This window comes from Piliocolobus tephrosceles, chromosome 6 (genome assembly GCF_002776525.5).
Source record: "Piliocolobus tephrosceles isolate RC106 chromosome 6, ASM277652v3, whole genome shotgun sequence".
Classification (NCBI taxonomy): domain Eukaryota; kingdom Metazoa; phylum Chordata; class Mammalia; order Primates; family Cercopithecidae; genus Piliocolobus; species Piliocolobus tephrosceles.
The window spans coordinates 36,135,624-36,154,607 of record NC_045439.1 but is presented as its reverse complement, the minus strand read 5'-3'; the positions used below and the strand labels follow the sequence as shown (position 1 = coordinate 36,154,607).

At 39.1% G+C, this 18,984-nt stretch overlaps 1 protein-coding gene across 1 annotated transcript in view; it reads right to left on the bottom strand.

Moving 5' to 3' along the window:
• Positions 1-5,928: 5,928 nt before the first annotated feature.
• Positions 5,929-18,984, bottom strand: part of SYNJ2BP (synaptojanin 2 binding protein) — a 46,164-nt gene continuing 33,108 nt past the window's right edge. The window contains exons 3-4 of the mRNA XM_023182857.2: positions 9,501-9,596; positions 5,929-6,958 (exon numbers count right to left, since the gene is read on the bottom strand). Coding sequence (XP_023038625.1) covers positions 6,818-6,958; positions 9,501-9,596 — 237 coding nt within the window. The 3' untranslated portion in view covers positions 5,929-6,817. The remainder of the gene's footprint in view (positions 6,959-9,500; positions 9,597-18,984) is intronic.

Here is an 18,984-nt window from a genome sequence, read left to right as displayed (position 1 = left end):
GATTGTAAAGATTCAATGATAAAGTTTTATTAAACACCAATACTGGCTAGGCACAATTAGACACATTATTATCTCATGTGCTATATCTGGTATCAAACAGCAAAGCCTGAAAGATTACCATAGATTTTGATGGCCTCATTAACATAATTAATCTGTAGTGACAGTCCCTGGATAATAAATACAGTTTTATGTCTGTGTGTCTTCTGTGTCTTCCAAGCTGCTACAGGGCCCTATTTGATCTGAGAAAGTGACTGCTGTTTACATCCAGGTATGCAATGTGACATTAGAATCGAAGCAGAAAGGAAGCAAAACAAAATAAGGTTCATGAGGAAACTAATCTTCTAAGAACTAACATGGCCTGGAGGTGAAATGCAAATATATCCAGTAATAAGCCAGATTACTGCAGATAAAAGATTAAAATAGGATTCAATTATTCATCTCCATTTGCTAATCTACAAAGTAGGAAGGACTAACCCTTTTTCCTGGGATTAGTAACTAAATTTAATGATTACAGTAAATACAAAGTTCTTTTGTAAATTATTGTTGGTTAATGATTGACTTGCACTGAGAACAAACTTTAGCCCGTGCCCCTTTTGTTCTCCCCCTGCAAGAACAAAGGGAACATGAACAGTGAGGAAAACCTGGGAACAGGACTGAGTGTTTGCTATCACTTGATTCCTTTGAATGAGCAATGCTTTCTCAAAATATAGGTTTCATATATGATCAAGTACATCAGTTAAGCAAATCAAGTGCTTTGTGTTTTGTATATAAACTACATAATACAAGAGTCTGTGGCAGTTAAGAATCTGGTTCTGCACTTTGGGAGGCCGAGACGGGTAGATCACGAGATCAGGAATTCAAGACCAGCCTGGCCAAGATGCTGAAACCCCATTGTCTACTAAAAATACAAAAATTAGCCAGGCGTTGTGGCACGTACCTATAATCCCAACTACAGGGGAGGCTGAGGCAGGAGAATCGCTAGAACCTGGGCGGCAGAGGTTGCAGTGAGCTGAGATGGTGCCACTGCACTCCAGCCTAGGCGACAGAGCAAGACTCTGTCTCAAAAAAATAAAAATAAAAAAGAATCTGGTTCTGCCAGAATTCCTTAAAATGCTGTCTTCTTTTTGACCACAATTGCTCTTTTGGATGCGAGTGCTGGTCTCAAAAAGATCTGCAGTTAAAAGAGGAATAGCAAAAGAGACTTACACCAAAATAGCAACCAACTCTAAAACTATTATAGGTGAGAGGTAGAGAGCTTCATAACTCAATCTTCTACTTCTAGGTGATGTTAGAAAAATACTTTAACATCAAAATCACCTACAAATATTCCTCCACTTTCATATGCTGGGCAATTTCACCTTAGAGTGACTAAGTCTTATTTATCTCTGTATCTTCAGCACCTAGCACATAGTAGGCACTCATTAGCTAGTGCTGAATAAAGGAAAAAACCTTCATCTGACCAAGGATAAATTTCTCTAACATTGACTATAATAAAATCTTTATGGGGCTCCACATGGAAACTACATGAACTTCACTTCCCCACATACTTGACAGCCTATGTACTTCCTTGTTTCATTTCTTTAAATATACGTTAAAAATTGCTTATTTACACAATAAAAACAATGTCCACCATTAAAAAAAAAAAAAGTCTCTAGTTTACAACTATAGGAATTAGTCTCAGAATAACTCATCTCATTGGATTTGATGAGATCACTCTCAGATTGTTCTGTGGAATCTCCCAATTCCAGTAATGATGCTTGCAATATCCTTTAGCTGTCTATCAGTTCGTCTGGTCTTTATTCAGGCCCAAAGAGAGAAGAAAGAAGTAGACTAAGATAAAATGGGTAGTTTGTATATTCATGTAGTGAATATATTCAAGACACAAATATGAGACAGAAAGGTCACTTCTGCAACAAACTGTCTGATCAGAGTTAAGTTAGCTTCTCTCTCTGAGCCTTGATTTTTCTCATCTCTATGATAGATTCATCCTAGAAGCTCTCTGGTCCTTTTTAGCTTCAATGTTCTATGATTAGTTCTCATTTAATAGATGCACAAACTGAAACACTCACTAATCATACATTTTGCTGGAGGTTGATCAATCCTTAGCAAATCAGGAAGAAATGAATGTTCCACTTACTTCGTGCAGAAGCTCAGAAAGCTGGGCTCTAAAGACCCAAGTTTGTTGTTGTTGTTTTGCCTGAAACAATGTATGTAATTTAATAATTTAAAGTGTTTAGTTTAATTAAATAGTATCTGGTTTAAATGCTATATAACATTTTCAACTGAGGCTGCACACCAGAATCACCCAATGAACTTTATTTATTTTACTGCTGCTTGAGTCCCACCCTCAGAGGTTCCTTTTAATTGATCTGTGTGCAACCTGGGCATGGGGACGTTTACAAGCTCTCCCGATGATTCTAACCTGAGCAAAGGGAATGATGATTGGCATAGAGCAATGAATCTCAAACTTTAGCAGGAATCAGTCACCTGGAAGGATTACTAAAACACAGATTGCCAGATGCCACACTCAGAGTTTCTGATTCACTAGGTCTGGGACGGGACCTTTTTTTTTCTTTTCTGGGAAATTACTTTTTTTTTTTTCTTTCTTTTTTTTTTTTTGAGACAAGATCTCACTCCATTGCTCAGGCTAGAATGAAGTGGCGCAATCACGGCTCACTGCAGTCTCAATCTCCTGGGTTCAAGCAGTCCTCCCGTGTAGCTGGGCCTACAGGTGTGCACCACTTTCAGTAAGTTTGTTTGACTTTCAGTAAAGACAGGGTTTCACCACGTTGTGCAGGCTGGTCTCAAACTCCTGAGCTCAAGTGACCCGCCTAGGCAGGGTGCTGGGGTTACAGGCATAAGCCACCATGCCCAGCCTATGAACTTGCTTTTCTAACAAGTTCCCCAGTAATGCTGATGCTTTTGTCAGGACCCTGCTTTGAGAACCACTTCCAGTGACAGAATATCATTGATCCTGGCATCTGAAGTCCTGAGTTTTAATCCTGATTCTATTATTCCCACCTATGGAATCCTAGTCAAGTAATTTTTTCTCTCATTTTTAGTCTCTTTCTGACAATACTTAGATCCCAGAGTTGTGAGGCATGAAATAATGTACCAATCAGAGTTTGGTACAGTCCCTGGCATAGAACACAATAACAAATATTAACTTCCTTTTTCCATTATACATGGCTACATGGAACAATTAAGTTAAATCAAGAACACATAAGTTGAAACTTCACAGGAAAACAAAGTACAGATAGTCAAAGCAAACAATATCTTATAATTATACATGTAATACAGAATTATAAATATAGAGAAATGTTTTAAGTACTTAAAAATACCTTTGTTCAATTTTCAAAACTTTGAACATAATAATTTAGGTAGTAGGAACATCAGATACAATCTGTAGAAGAAATATTAGACTCAATCTATGAAGAACATGAATTTTTTTTACAACCTATAATGGATTCTGATACCTCATCTATAATTTTAGTTTTCTATAGAATCAATAATATAATTAGTGTACCTGCTTAAAACTGTATTACATTGATCTTAAATGCTATTTAATTTCTGAGAAAACCTAAGTTATAAGAGTACATCAGAATCCCTATTATCAAGCAAAGCAAAACTTCTACCAATGACAGGAGAGGACGAATACTTTTTAAACAAATTTACATATACCAACAAGCAAAAAACTAGAGCTTTCATTCCTGCTTGACATTTTTTCCACTTTGTGCGTCTCAAGGTTCTCTCAGGAATTCGTGTCCAAACCATGAGGTGAATCCTGGGCGGTAAGCAGGCTTGCTGTAGAAGCCACTATACGTGCCTTCAGAAACAGGAAGGGTACCAGAGGCTGTGCCCTCCTAGTGTGGCTGGTTGGAGTGACAACTGGAATACTGTCTGTGTTTTTCTGGGGAACCTACAATGAGTCCAGTTGTCTAAGTTGAGTCTCATAGGTATTGAAAAACTGATGTCAAAAGGCACTTTATGTCAGGACTGTTTAAAACAAGTTTCTCCCTATACCAATAGTGATCCAGAGGCAAGGTCTTACTGGACCTTTTATTTTTAAAAGCCTTCCCTTTCCAATCTAGCCTGATGCCATTATGTGACATCTTTTCTCACTTGCTTTTTTTTGAGACAGAGTATCCCTCTGTCACCCAGGCTGGAGTGCAGTGGTGTGATCTCGGCTCACTGCAAGCTCTGCCTCCCGGGTTCATGCCATTCTCCTGCCTCAGCCTCCCGAGTAGCTGGGACTACAGGCACCCGCCACCACGCCTGGCTAATTTTTTTTTCTATTTTTACTAGAGATGGGGTTTCACCATGTTAACCAGAATGGTCTCGATCTGCTGACCTTGTGATCTGCCCGCCTCGGCCTCCCAAAGTGCTGGGATTACAGGCGTGAAAATGTGATGAATATCTGCATATTTTCTTTGTTGCTGCATCGTGTTTTGCATGGTACCCCTTTAATATTGTTTTCAACACTTAGCCTGCTGATATACTTTTAACTTCTCACCTGTTTATGAATTCTCTTAACTAAGCTGTGAGCTCCTTAAGGGTCTTTAACTTGTCCCTTTCCTCCACACAACTTTCTCAAATGCCCCAGTTCTCAGTAACTTTCCTCTTTTGCTGTCTGTAATATAAACATGACCCCTACTTACACTGTCCTACCTATGTGGCTAATAAGAGTGTTCTCTTTGCAGTTGGAACCCAAAAGCCCTATGGGATGGAGGATCTCTTTGCAGTTGGAACCCAAAAGCCCTATGGGATGGAGGATATGCACTGTACTTCTTTGTAAAAGTGTCTTGACAAAGCTGATGTCCAATCAACATTTGTTTAATTACTAGACTGTTCAAGCTAGAAATGAAATACAATTGATTGCCTGAGTCCTGATAATCTTGCTGTCAAAATCATATAAGGCCTACAGTATGGCCAATATATTTGGCTAATGGAAATGATTTTCTTAAAACTAGAAAATTCAGCTACCCACAGTGCTTAAAACCAGCCTTAAAAGAACATGAACAGGATGGTTCCCACCTTATTGGTATCACTGGCATTCTGTAGTATCCATTCATTCATATCTTCCTCCTAGGCCACAGGAAACACCTACCACATTTCCCTACCCCCTAAAGCAAACAAAGCTCATTTCCTCCCTCTTGCTGCAAAAAGGTTTATTAAATAAAACCGTATGTAGTGTATAAAGCCTTTCAAAAATACTAGCAATCCATGCCCCCCTCTTTTTTCTTGAGATGGAGTAGCCATCTCAAAAAAATGTACTCCTGTAGCCTAGGCTGGAATGCAGTGGCGTGATCTTGGCTCACTGCAACCTCCATCTCCCAGGTCCTGGTTCAAGCAGTTCTCCTGTCTCAGCCTCCTGAGTACCTGGCATTATAGGAATGTGCCACCATGTCCAGGTAATTTTTGTATTTTCAGTAGACATGGGGTTTCACCAGGTTGGCCAGGCTGGTCTTGAACTCCTGACCTTGTGATCTGCCAGCCTCAGCATCTCAAAGTGCTGAGATTACAGGTGTGAGCCGCTGCACCCGGCCTCATTTTAACTAAATCTGAAGCAGAGTTGATTTGATGCCCATCCTGCCAGGGAGGCAGCTCCTTCCCTCAGGTTTGTTTGGTACTAGAACCAAAAAGATAGCCTGAGAGGGTTCAGGTGCCACCTTGGAGGCACTACCCTATCTTCTGTCCTTTTGGAGTTTTCGTGCTGGAGTGTTTGGCCCCAGAACCATATCCCTTACCACAATCATTCCACTGTTCCTCAACAGGACCGTGAGGTATCAACAAATTCACTAGGGCAGCCCGGAGATTGGTACAATTTACCTTTACACCTCACAGTTTTTTAGATGTGAGCAGCGCTGGATTATGGCAATCTACCTTATAATAACCCACCATAGTTGGTTGTTATAAGAAGAAATATTGTTCTTCTAAGATTTTTAATTAGTTGCTTCAGTTACTACATTTTTTTTCTATTTTTTTTTTAAATAGATATGAGGTTTTGCTATGTTGTCCAGGCTGGTCTCAAACTCCTGGACTCAAGCAATCTCCCACTTCATGCTACCAAAGTGCTGGGATTTACAGGTGTGAGCCTCCTCTCCCAGTCTCAGTCATTATTTTAATAAATGAGACTGAACGTCCTCTTATAAGGCTCACTCTGTTGCTCCTACTACATTTGCTCTTTAAGTATCTCTTTAAATTCTTCAATTAAGATCATCCCTTTTATCAGAAACTTAGACACCACAAAGTAGCTTTCTCACCTTTAATTCTCCATAGGTATCACTATTATCTATAATATTTACATATGTATGTGTATATATGTATTTGCTTTTTTAAAAAAGTAAAAATGCTCTTCTCACTCTGTCTGATATAGGCACCCAGGTATGTAATTAGAAATTAAATAAAGGCCACAATAATTTCCCAAGGAAGATCATTAAAAAGAAAAATCCTTTCTTCCTCTAATATCACACAGCTGGTCTTTATGGCATGCCAGCTAAGAAAAATGATATTGCCTATGGTGACACGAAGACTCAATCTTTCTCTCTTTGGGTTGTAGCTGAATTTCTATTGAAAGTCCTAGTAAAATATATAACTCATTTGTTCTAAGCAAGTCTTTTCTTCAGTTTTCCTTCAAACAATACCTTTACTTTCCCATTAGAATACGAAGGATTGGAGATTCTGAACAGCAAGGTTTGGGGTGGGTATCAGTCACTTCAAATCTGGCTATGCAGAGAGTGAAAGACATGGCAGAGTAACGGGATGGAGGGTGAGTGAAATGTATCTTCATTGGGAGTACTGAAAGAGAGCAAGTTTTTCAAAGTTGTTGCCGGTATCTCATGAAAACCCAGGCTGCTATCATGGTGAGGGCAAACACTGGCACCAGCACCATAAATATGGGAATACCACTTGGGTCCCCTTCACCTCGATGTCCTATAGGTCCATTCTGCACCTGTAACTGGAAGGGAAAGAAAAATGTTAACTCTGGTGACTAATGTGTGTTTACAACTGAAACTCCCAGGTTGATGTATCACCTGGGTTTGTAGACTCTAGACCACCCAAAACTGTAACCCCCAGCAATACCTAGCAGGAGTCCTCTCTTTGTCCTGAGCTGATTCATCAGTGTCACAGGATCTTTGGAAAGAAAATAGGTCTGATGGGGAGGCATTTAACCTTGCTGACCTAAAGGGACCCCTGAAGGCAAGTCAGGTAATTTCTGTTTCTGTACTGCCTCTACCTTGCTATTTGTATATCGTATCAGGAAAATGAAGACATGAGATAAAACCTATGATCTTATAGAGAACTTGGATATTACTTGGTGAGGAAGAAGGGGGATCTTTCTGGAAATGTTTACTTAGATAATCAGTCATCAAAATGTAGTAAGAGCAGATGTGGGCAATGTCAACATATGTGCAATACCAACATAGGTCCAATGCCATTACTTGAAAAATGCTTTCCAAATCCCAGAAGGCACCCAACTCCCTCCAAAGATGGGGTTTTGCCCTTCATCTGTTCATTTATAATACTAGAGAGAGATGAAGGTGAATCTATATGGAACAGATGTAAAAAAGTAAAAGGAAATTATATCCTGGGGGTTATAATTTTCTATTGGCTAAGTGTTTCCTTTTGAGGCTGGATGGTCTTCATTTTAGTGATGGTTTTCAGGGTAGCTCTTCTTAATATCAACTTTTAGTGGCTAAGTTGCAATAATTATGGCACCATCATATTTCAGTTGGAGTTAACTTCCTCATTACAACTCATAAAACTGACACTTCAATCTGAAAGGCAAGACTGCACGAAATACCATTATACCCTCTATTCCACCTCTACGTTTTTCATTCATTTGCTGATGAGCTGTCCTGAAAGAACATGCTCAATAGGAAGGCATGGTTTTTAGGGATCGGACAATTCCCTGAACAGAAGGGTCTTTTTTATTAGGAATTATTTATGGATGTTTCCTTAAAAGTGAACACTGGAAATAACTTCTCACATACCTTCCAAAAGAACTGTAATCATATTGAAGTGTGTGCCTATATTTACTTGTTCTTATCTACTGCACAAATGCTCCCATGCTTTAGAAAGAGAAGAGCCAAGGCAGAAGCAACTGATGACCAATATTATCTCTTATTAACCTGTTTTCTAATCCATTACACCCAGATTCTGCTTGCAACTGGTTGTTTTCTCAGGTATCTCTCACGTTCTGCCTTCTCTACTTTTTTAGGAACTCTTCTAAATCTTCTTACGCTTCTAAATCCTTAGCCACTGAGTGAGGAAAAGAGTGCACCTATAAGTAGCAAATGGATTTACTTTAAAGGCACATGGAACCTGTTTTGTGAATACACTCAGAAATTCTCAGTGCTATAGGAGGAATTATACCTACCCAGGCTTCCCTTTATATCATCATCCAAATTATAAAACACTAGGAAATAACAAACAGATGCAGGGATAGGTGCTGCCTTGACTGAATTCTGAATTCCATTTCCTTTTTCCTGGAGTTCCCCTATGAACACTAAAGATTTGGTTAAGAGGGTCACCAAGTTGATAAATGAAGGGTTCATGGCAGTGACAGCGAAAAGCATATAGTGGGTACCAGAAAACCCACCATCTTTGTAGTGTTTTATCAAATGGTTTTATAAATAAGTTTTCAAGGGTAGACACATGGTTCCTTCCCTACCAAAGAGTAAAATCAGCTATGTTTTTTTTAACCATCTTTATTTATTTATTTATTTTCCATTGGTCCATGTGACTCTTAAAATCTTTTCTTTATTTTTATTATTATTATTTTAAGAGGTGAGGTCTCTCTATGTTGCCCAGGCTGGTCTTGAACTCCTGGGCTCAAGCAATCCTCCCACCTTGGCCTCCCAAAGTGCTGAGAGTACAGATGTGAGTCACTACACCTGGCTTTTCTTTTTTAATTTTAATTTGGTTGTCAAGCTTTATCTTTAAGGCATATTACCTTGAAGCAAGGACCTCGGTTATAAGCCCTACTGTTGTGAATTTCTCCTTTTTTTTCCTTTTCTTTTCTATTTTTTTTTTTTAGACAGGGTCTCATTCTCTTGCCCAGGCTGGAGTATAGTGGTATGATCTTGGCTCACTGCAACCTCCACCTTCTGGGCTCAAGCAATCCTCCCATCTTAGCCTCCCAAGTAGCTGAGACTACAGGTGTGCACCACTGTGCCTGAATCTTTTGTATTTTTAGTAGAGACGAGATTTTGCTATGTTGGCCAGGCTGGTCTCGAACTCCTGGCCTGAAGTGATCCGCCTACCTTGGCCTCTCAAAGTGTTGGGATTACAGACGTGAGCCACCGTGCCTGGCCTGAATGTCCTTCAGTGATAAGCAGAAGTACCAATGGATCCCTCCCTTTGCCTGAGAAACTCTTCAGGGGAATGAGTGTAAAATGAACAAACAAAAAGCAACACAGAAGATTACACACATTGGGTTTATTCAAAGTACAGTGCGAAAGCCTGGTGCCAGGTTTCTGGCTCGAGGTGATACCTACCCTGTGCTGCACTCTCAGAGACACAGCATAACCTGCATTACGAAAGAGGTCTACAGCATCCTGGTGCAGCAGGTTCTTTAGGTCTTGGCCATTTACCTGTCAAAATAGCAAAAAAGAGTAGTAAGAAAGGAAGAAAGCTATTACAAGCCAACAATTTATTTTCAAATGGCCAAACTTTAAATAGTAAACTCATTCAGAGCAAATTGCAAGGACTAGGAGTATGGGCAAAGTTACTTAGAGCTCAGAACTTAGAACTTTTTTCATTTTCAAAATTTTGTTTTCCTAGAACTGAAGTTCCACAGGCCGTCTGAAGAGAACCTAGGTAAAATAAAAAGTGGTTTCTCCTTCCTCTTAGCTTCTATGCCTGTCTCGTTTTGACCCTTGAGAATCTGTTACTGTATTAGTATGTCTTCCACGAGCGTTAACCTGCTTCCTTACAGACAGCATGTTCTTCCAGGTTACCACCCTAACCTTTATACTCCTAAGCCCTGGCATTGCCAGCTGCAACTGTAAAAATAAAACTCTATGAAACTCTCCACAAATTTATTTTGATGTGTTATAAATCTATACTAGCCCATTCTACTGGGCTTTTCATAGTGAACAACTTCCCGTGATTCCACGGATACTCCTATCCATTACATCCAAATTAGTGAATTAGTCGTTTTTTAATCAAAATTTAGTAAAAACCATATTCCTGTGATGATATAAATCCTTAAAAAAATTTCCATGTAGGTCACTGCTACCACTTAGAGGTGAGAGATGTGAAGGAATACTCGTATTAATACTTTTTGCTGTTAGGAGTGACATCGGTCACATGTAATAATCTATCCTACGCTGTATTCAGTGGCACAGCAAGATTACATATCTTTTATACATGTCAATGTCATCGTTAACAGCAGCAGCGACAAGAACATCTGATATATTTATTTTGATAGGTTCTGTACTTTACATACATTATCTCATTTAATTCTCATGCTAACCCTATGGGGTAGACATTATTTTTATCTTGTTTCCACAGATGAAGAAACTTGAAACTCAGTGAGATTCATGCTGGAGCTAGGGCTAGGATTTGTAAATAATGAAAGAAAGATCAAAGTGCCCTTGCATTTCACTGTTCCTTCTGTACCACTATTCTTCCATCTTGACTCACCAACTATCCTCTGCTCAGCTAATGCTCAAGTCACTCACTTATTCAACTCTCTCGTTTTCCTTGTCACAATCTTCCTTCTCCAAGGCATTCATAATCTTCCCTCTACTCTCTCTCTTGCCAATACACTTGGTGAATGAATCTACCAACACTTCTGCCCTATAGACTGTCTATCTTTGTAAACCAATAGTTTTCAACTCCATTTCACTTCAGTCACCAATTGACGTAAACTTAGACTTCAATATTAGACATGCTTCAGCTCCAATATCTCAAACTCTTAAAAACCTGACAGCAATTTCCACTCTTCTCACACTTTCTATTCATCTACTGAATTTCCTCCTTGTAACCTTTTTAGACTTCACTTGCATCCTTGCCCATCTAGGAGTTCCTGTTGTAATTTCAACAGAGTACTTGGTAAATCATTAGAATCCTTTGTCCCCATGATCTTCTGCCATCTTTCCAGTCCTGGGCCATATTCTGCAATACTTTTCTTGCCATCATTGAGTTGAATATTCTGGGAAAAAGATATATTCTCATTCTCCACCATATACCCATGCTAGCTGACTCCAGCTCATCCTTAAAACCCCTTTTACTCATTTACTGTACTCCTTAATAAACACGCAGTGATGGCTGTTCCAGACCTTTTTCCACCACCATCTCCAACCCCAGTTCTAACTCTCTCCCTAGCTAATTCCTTTATCTTTTGTGAGAACACTGAGGACTTCTGATAAATGCTTTGTACATTTTCTTTCCTTCTCCCTCAAAGTTTCTTTACATCTTCTCACTACTCCTTTCCCCTACTCTCTGAATTAGATCTATTTCCTTTTCAAGGTGAAACCATCCATTGATGATCTTGATCATACTTCTTGTAGCCTCCTTACAAAACTCACGCAGACACTCTGTCCTTTTGATTACTTAATTATTATCTTTCTCTGCTCGTTCTCTCAACTAAAATTATACACCTCTATAAAGAAAACAAAACAACTATTTCTTGGAACTCATTATCACTCTCTTCCCATCTTCTTTCCTCTTTGACTGCAAAATTTGTTGTAAGAAAAGTTTGCATACACTACCTCTATTTCTTCAGCATTCATTCTCTATTCCCCTGTAATATCACAATATATGAGGTAGAAGGGAAGAACATGTTTTTCTAAAGGTCACCAATGACTTCCAATCACCAAATCCTATAGTCCTTTTTGTCTTCAGACCACCTCCTCCCTTTTGTAATTTTCTCCTATCTTGGCATATGAACACTTAGCATTCTTAGTTCTTAAATTATTCCTTTCCGGATTTCCTCTCCCCTTTCTTTCTCCTGAAGGTGAATCAAGGTTGTTCAGTGTCAATCCTCTATCTTCTTTCTTTCTCTCCCACCATGAGCTTTAACAATTTCAACGATAATCTGTAAGATAACTCCCAAATTTGTATCCCTACTTGTACTTCTGGATTTGCCAGTTACTTGCTGGATGCCTGTACATGTATGCTCTGCTAGACCCTAATTCCACATATCCAAAACCTCTTTATTACTTTCCACAAAAATCAGACTACATACCTGGCTTCTTATTGCCACTATCATTCCTTCAACCTTTTTTTTTTTGAGACAGAGTCTTGCTGTGCACTCAGGCTGTCACAGTGGTGTGATCATGGCTGAATGGAGACTTGAACTCCTGGGATCAAGTGATTCTTCTGCCTCAGCCTCCCAAAGTGCTGGGATTATAGGTGTGAGACATTGTACCTAGCCCAGGCTAAAATGTTGATAACAGTTTTAAATTGTCTCTCTGCTGTCAACCGTCATATACAATAGATGGCCAAACTCCATAGTCTAACACCATGACATCTCTCACAAAGTATTTTCTTGCCTGTTTTAGACTGTTGACACTAAAAATAAAATAAAAACTTGGGTCCCCAATCCACTACGTCAAAAGAAAAAAAAATTAAGCTGCAAGCTGAGTCATGCAATAAACTGCTTTTCCTTTTGTTCCTAAGCAGATAGCTACAGATAACAGGTTAAATATCTCCACAGGTAATTACTCTACGTTCACCTTATCTTATGTAAAGTCCCAACTTACTAAGCAAAAGAAAATACATAATTGACTATTCCCTTGCTTGCTCCTTTCCTCTGGCAACATGTGGATTACCACACCTTCCCTCTTTGCTCTTCAGCCTACTTTTCCCCTTTAAACATTAAAGCCCTCAAAATCATCTTTGGAGAAAGGTACATACCTGTCTCCTAGGTGTGTCCTTAACCTTGGCAAAAGAAACTTCAATCAATTTAGAAGACTCTTGGTTTAAAATACTCTTGGTTGAACTACTGTGATCACTTCTCTCTGATTTTTCGAACCGATTCAAACACTAGGTCTCCAGATTAATCTTCCTAAAGTACAATTCTGTTAGTACCACTTTACCGCTCAAAAAACAAAAACAAAATTGGGGAGCAAGGAAAGAGTACACACCTCGTTTTTTATGCTGATATGGAGAGTCTTCCGGGAAATGGCTCTAACCTACCTTCTCAGGTTAATCTCTATTTCTTTTACTATATCCCATACTCTAGCTAAGTCACATAACTCACTGACTGGGACATAAAACATATGTTTTATCTTTATACCTGTGCTCAAATTGTATCTACCACCTAGATGCCTTTCCCTTTTGAAAAATTCTATTTATCTTCCAAGATTGATCTTTAAAAAGGATCAGTCCTGCTACCTACAGTGTAGAAATGAATACAGTTTTCTAGTTGAGGGTCTTTAATTTCATGTTATGCCTTGGTTTTCTTGGTAGCTATGCTGTAGGGAAAGAACTTTAGGATTTCTATAACTATCACAATGAATTCTCAATGACTCAATTTTCTAGTTATCTCCTGGGAGACAGAATAGGTGTGAGATTGCTGACCGTCATGAGAATGCTCACTTAAGTAATCTAGCCCATGTGATAGCTGTATTTCTCATTATAAAGAAATAAGTATTTTCTTTAGAGGCAGACAAGTAAATTAATGATGCAGTCATGTCAATGAATGCCAAATGATGTCACAGCTCAATATCAGAGCCAGGGTTTCATAGTAGTATAAATGCAAATGAGATAATTGAGTCACCACATTAAATGGTAGAAATACTGGGCTTAAAATAATCTTTGCCATAGTAGTCAGTAATAATTGCAGAGAATTATTGCAGCTCCATGTCTGGAGCTGTCTGTTCATCTTACATGTATTAACTCATTTAGTCTTCACAATGGTTCTGTAAGTTAGGAACCCCTATTTTATAAGTGATAAAACTGAAGTATAGAGAGGCTATCAAGTTATCTACGAGCAAACACAATGAAAGCAGCAAAGCCAAGGATTCAAACTCAAGCAGGCTGGCCCAAAAGCCTTCACTTTAAAACACTAACCTATATTAATTTACATGGCAAGCAAGGATTTTATTTTAGCAACACATTACTGCCTATCACATATATGTTGTAAATTAAATTTTTATTGGTTTTGCCATTTAGTTTGTATTTAATGTTACACATTTTAAAATGTTAGAGTTGAGGCCGGGTATGGTGGCTCACACCTGTAATCCCAACACTTTGGGAGGCCAAGGCGGGCAAATCACGAGGTCAGAAGTTCGAAACCAGCCTGACCAATATGGTGAAACCTCGTCTCTACTAAAAATACAAAAATAAGCCAGGCGTGGTGGCACACACCTGTAGTCCCAGCTACTTGGGAGGCTGAGGCAGAAGAATCACTTGAACCCGGGAGGCGGAGGTTGCAGCGAGCTGAGATTTCGCCACTGTACTCCAGCCTGGGCAACAGAGCAAGACTCTGTCTCAAAAAAAAAAAAGAAAAAGAAAAAAAGTTAGAGTTGAATAAAAACATACTATTCATTTGTATATACTGAAGTAGCATTAAAATTTTAAAAAAAATTTAGTTAGGTGCCACTTCATTGACAAGGCCTTTCTAGATAACTTCACTAGATCTGACTGATTTACTTCTTTGAATACTCTAACTCTGAAACCTATGCAACTATACTTTGAATACTATGTAACTCTCTTACAGTCCAAATTGAACTCTGCCTGATACCACTTTATATCCTATTGTAACTTCAAGATGTATCTCAGCTGATCATTATAACTCTACAACACGTAAGAGAACTTTGTACACTTGAGCATAATAAATAGCACATGCTTTCCTGAAGTCTGGCTGCAGAGTGCACCCTGAAAAAGCCATAAATACACAAAGCCTGACTGACATAATCTCAGTAATACATAAAGCTGCAAGGCCTGGATTCTAATAGTAGCTTTACCTGCCAGTGATTCAGTGTGTAATCCTGCCCCTCATCTGAGTCTCCTTATGCTATCAGGGAAGAAAGACATTGGTACATCAGGCAAAAGAAGATGTTATAAAGGGCATAGGCCAGTTAAGCCAATTATGCCTTTCAACTCTCCTAGTTAAGCCTAAAGGTATTCTAATTTAAGAGACGTTATTCTAATGACTACTTTAAAACCCCAAATAAGAGACCTTTTAGAAATGCAAAGATAATTCTTTTTTAAAGAACCATTTCTCATCCTTTACCCAAGGTAAACCAGTCCTAAAACATGTCATGACTATGACTTTCTCCCTTGACAATGTCATTTCTATTCCAAAATTGAATTTGCTCTCCAATACTGACATCCTCTAAGCATTTTTAGATTCCAGCTGCTCAGTGACTAACCACCAAGTTCTGTAGATTTTACCCTTAAATGTCTGTGGAATCCACTCCTTTTACTACCATCCTTACTAACATAGACCAATGGTTCTCAAAGTGTGGTCCCACAACCAGCAGCCTTAGCATCACCTGGGAACCTGTTAAAAATGCAAATATTTAGGCCTCTTCCTAGCTGCACTTTAACACGCCTTCAAGGTGATTCTCAAGTCTGAGTTAGTTCTTACCTAATCTGCCTGAAACAGTCTTTTGACTGGTCTCCACTCCTGGACTACTTCCCCTATTTAATACACCCCTTTCTACATATCCCTTGCATCTACAGATTTCATTAGTACTTTTACATTCACTGGAGTAGTAATTTTTCAAATATTGTGAAATCAATCCAGTGGGTCAAGACCAGTTGTTTGGCTGGGCACGGTGGCTCACGCCTGTAATCCCAGCACTTTGGGAGGCCAAAGTGGGCAGATCACGAGGTCAGGAGATTGAGACCATCTTGGCTAACACGGTGAAACCCCATCTCTACTAAAAATACAAAAAATTAGCCGGGCGTGGTGGCGGGCACCTGTAGTCCAGCTACTCGGGAGGCTGGGGCAGGAGAATGGCGGGAACCCGGGAGCGGGAGCTTGCAGTGAGCTGAGATTGCACCACTGCATTCTAGCCTGGGCAACAGAGGGAGACTCTGTCTCAAAAACAAAACAAAACAAAAAAACAGTTTATTTTTAAAAAGTGAAATTAGAAGAAAACAAAATATCAAAATTCGTCACATATAGAAAAGTATTGTGTTAAACTTTTGCTTCAAATACACACACGCACACATACACACACACACTTAGTTGATGAATAGGAAATGTATGTATTCCTGTTATGGGTCATAATTTAAAAGGTTTGAAAAACACTTGCCTACAGCAGTGGTTCTCAAACTTTACTGTGCACAGGTTCACCAGGGGATCTCTTAATGCAGAGTTTTATTCTGTAGGTCTGGGAAGGGCCCTGAGATTCTGCATTTCTCACAAGCTCCCAGGTGATGGCCAGACTGCTGGTCCTTGAACCTCACTTTTAGTACCAGGAGCTACTCGGCTGAGAAATCCCAGAATTAACTTGCTACTTCAGCTTCCTTAACTCATGACATAGTAAGGTTTATTGAACCTAAGATACGGCAGATTTGCAATGTGCTAGAAAATTTTGCTGACTCCGAAGGTTCAGAGAATGAGCATGGTGTTGTTCTATTTAACTGATGAGGAAACATAAATTTTTTTTACTTTAACTCTGGTTGTTAGCATGTTAAAATGTGTTTCCTGTTTCCTGTCTTATGAAATCAGCTGAGTTAAAATTAGTTTTCTTTGATTAAGAATTTTGAATTGCCTCAGGATAATCTAAAACAAGATCTCTGACTTGTAAATGTAGAGACATACAGAAAGAATGGGCTCAATTTAATAAGCAATAGATGTGAGAATATACTCTGGATATTGTAATTTTTTACTAAGATTTTTTTGGTCTCTTTTTTCATCAATTTTTGAAGAAACCATAAAAATAGATAATTTAGATCCAATCCAAAAAAATCAGTGTGTTATAATGGAGGGGTTAACTCACGGAACTAACTTATTAGATGCTTACTCTGGGCCAGGTACAGGACTAGGTGCTGGAGATAAAGAGATGATAAGGCAAAGACCCTTCCCCGGAGGCATTTTGTTTAAAGAATGCTGCTGTGTATTTCAACATCTCTGCAGCTGATTGGATGGGGGTTTCTGCTGGGTCTTTCTTACTGATTTCTAAGGTAAGGGCAGAGACCAGTGTTTCATTTTCTCTGTAACTTTCCACAGCACTTGGCACAGTGCTCTGAAGGCCATTAAGTATAATAGTTGATAAATGTTGATGACTAACCAACTCTTTCATTCACCAAATTAAAAACTGTGCTTACACAGAATATGAAATGAAGCTGGCTAATGGTCAATCTGTGCCATTGTGTTATATAAGGGGTTTGTTCCGTGTTAAAATGGAACATTCAGCTGTGTAGTATGACCAGATATGTCACCCTTAGCTTAATAAAAATGTCATGTTCACTGAGGAATGACTATTCTTCGCCTCCCTTCATTTAGGCAGACACACAAGGAATAAGAAACTTAGTTTACTTTTCTAAAAATAAAAATAAAATTATCCCAGGTTCCACACTGGTTTATTATTGCAACCTATGCTAATAATAAACCATTCTCACCAGCATATACACACAAAATGAACTATGGGTGAGGAATTTCCAGCTTTCATCTCGACCTCATGTCTGTTCTTCCATTGGTAATAGCCATTTTTATTTCATGGTTGTCAGATGCAACATGTCCTTAAAAATCATTTACCATCATTATTTAAGAAAATTTATTTTTCTTTCTTTAAGTTTAAATCATCTATAGTGATCATAAAAAATGAAATTTCACTTTTGATGAGAAAGAGGAAACTACATGATAAATCATGCAGTTATTTAATTTTAGAACTTGAAAACAAGATAATATGTGGGAATTACTTGGGGAGAATGAAAAGATTAAATTAATAGCTAATAATAACTCCAGGAAATTTACATGTCACATAATATTACTTCTATCGGCTACCTATAATAGATATGTGCTAAGGAAGAGATACATTTTTAGCTTATCTAGCAAACATTACTAGGGGAAAAATAGGGCATATTTTACAACATGGAAAAATAACCCACGTGAGAATAGGAAAGTACATAAAAACTAAATGGGAATATAGACTAATACATAATTTAGCATCATTTTTACAGAGAACTTCAAAGCCAATAATAAATGAATACTTAAGTACATTTCACAGTTCTGGCCTCGAAGTTCACTTAAGGACAGAGAGGGAATAGGATGTCACGGGTAAGTGATGCAACAGGCTGTTTCATAGTATTTCTTAAGGAATGGGATCTAGAAAGAAGAATTTTGAAGCAAACTCTTGTAATTCTCACATGTCAAGGGAGGGACCTGGTGGGAGGTGACTGGATCAGGCGGGTCGTTTCCTTCATGCTGTTCTGGTGATAATGAGTTCTCATTAGATCTGGTTGTTCGGTAAGTGTCTGGCACTTTCCCCTTCTCTCTCTCTCTCCTGCCACCTTGTGAAGAAGATACTTGCTTCTCCTTCGCCTTAAAAACATGATTTTAAGAGTCTCATGCTCTACCGACTGAGCTAGCCGGGCAGCTCTCAAACTGTCATGAGGACAATAAGCTATTCTTTTTTTTTTTTTTTTTGAGACAGAGTCTTGCTCTGTCGCCCAGGCTGGAGTGCAGTGGCCGGATCTCAGCTCACTGCAAGCTCCGCCTCCTGGGTTTACGCCATTCTCCTGCCTCAGCCTCCCAAGCCGCTGGGACTACAGGCGCCCGCCACGTCGCCCGGCTAGTTTTTTTTTTTGTTGTATTTTTTAGTAGAGACAGGGTTTCACCGTGTTAGCCAGGATGGTCTCAATCTCCTGACCTCGTGATCCGCCCGTCTCGGCCTCCCAAAGTGCTGGGATTACAGGCTTGAGCCACCGCGCCCGGCTGGTTTGTTACATATGTATACATGTGCCATGTTGGTGTGCTGCACCCATCAACTCGTCAGCACCCATCAATTCATCATTTATATCAGGTATAACTCCCCAATGCAATCCCTCCCCCCTCCCCCCTCCCCATGATAG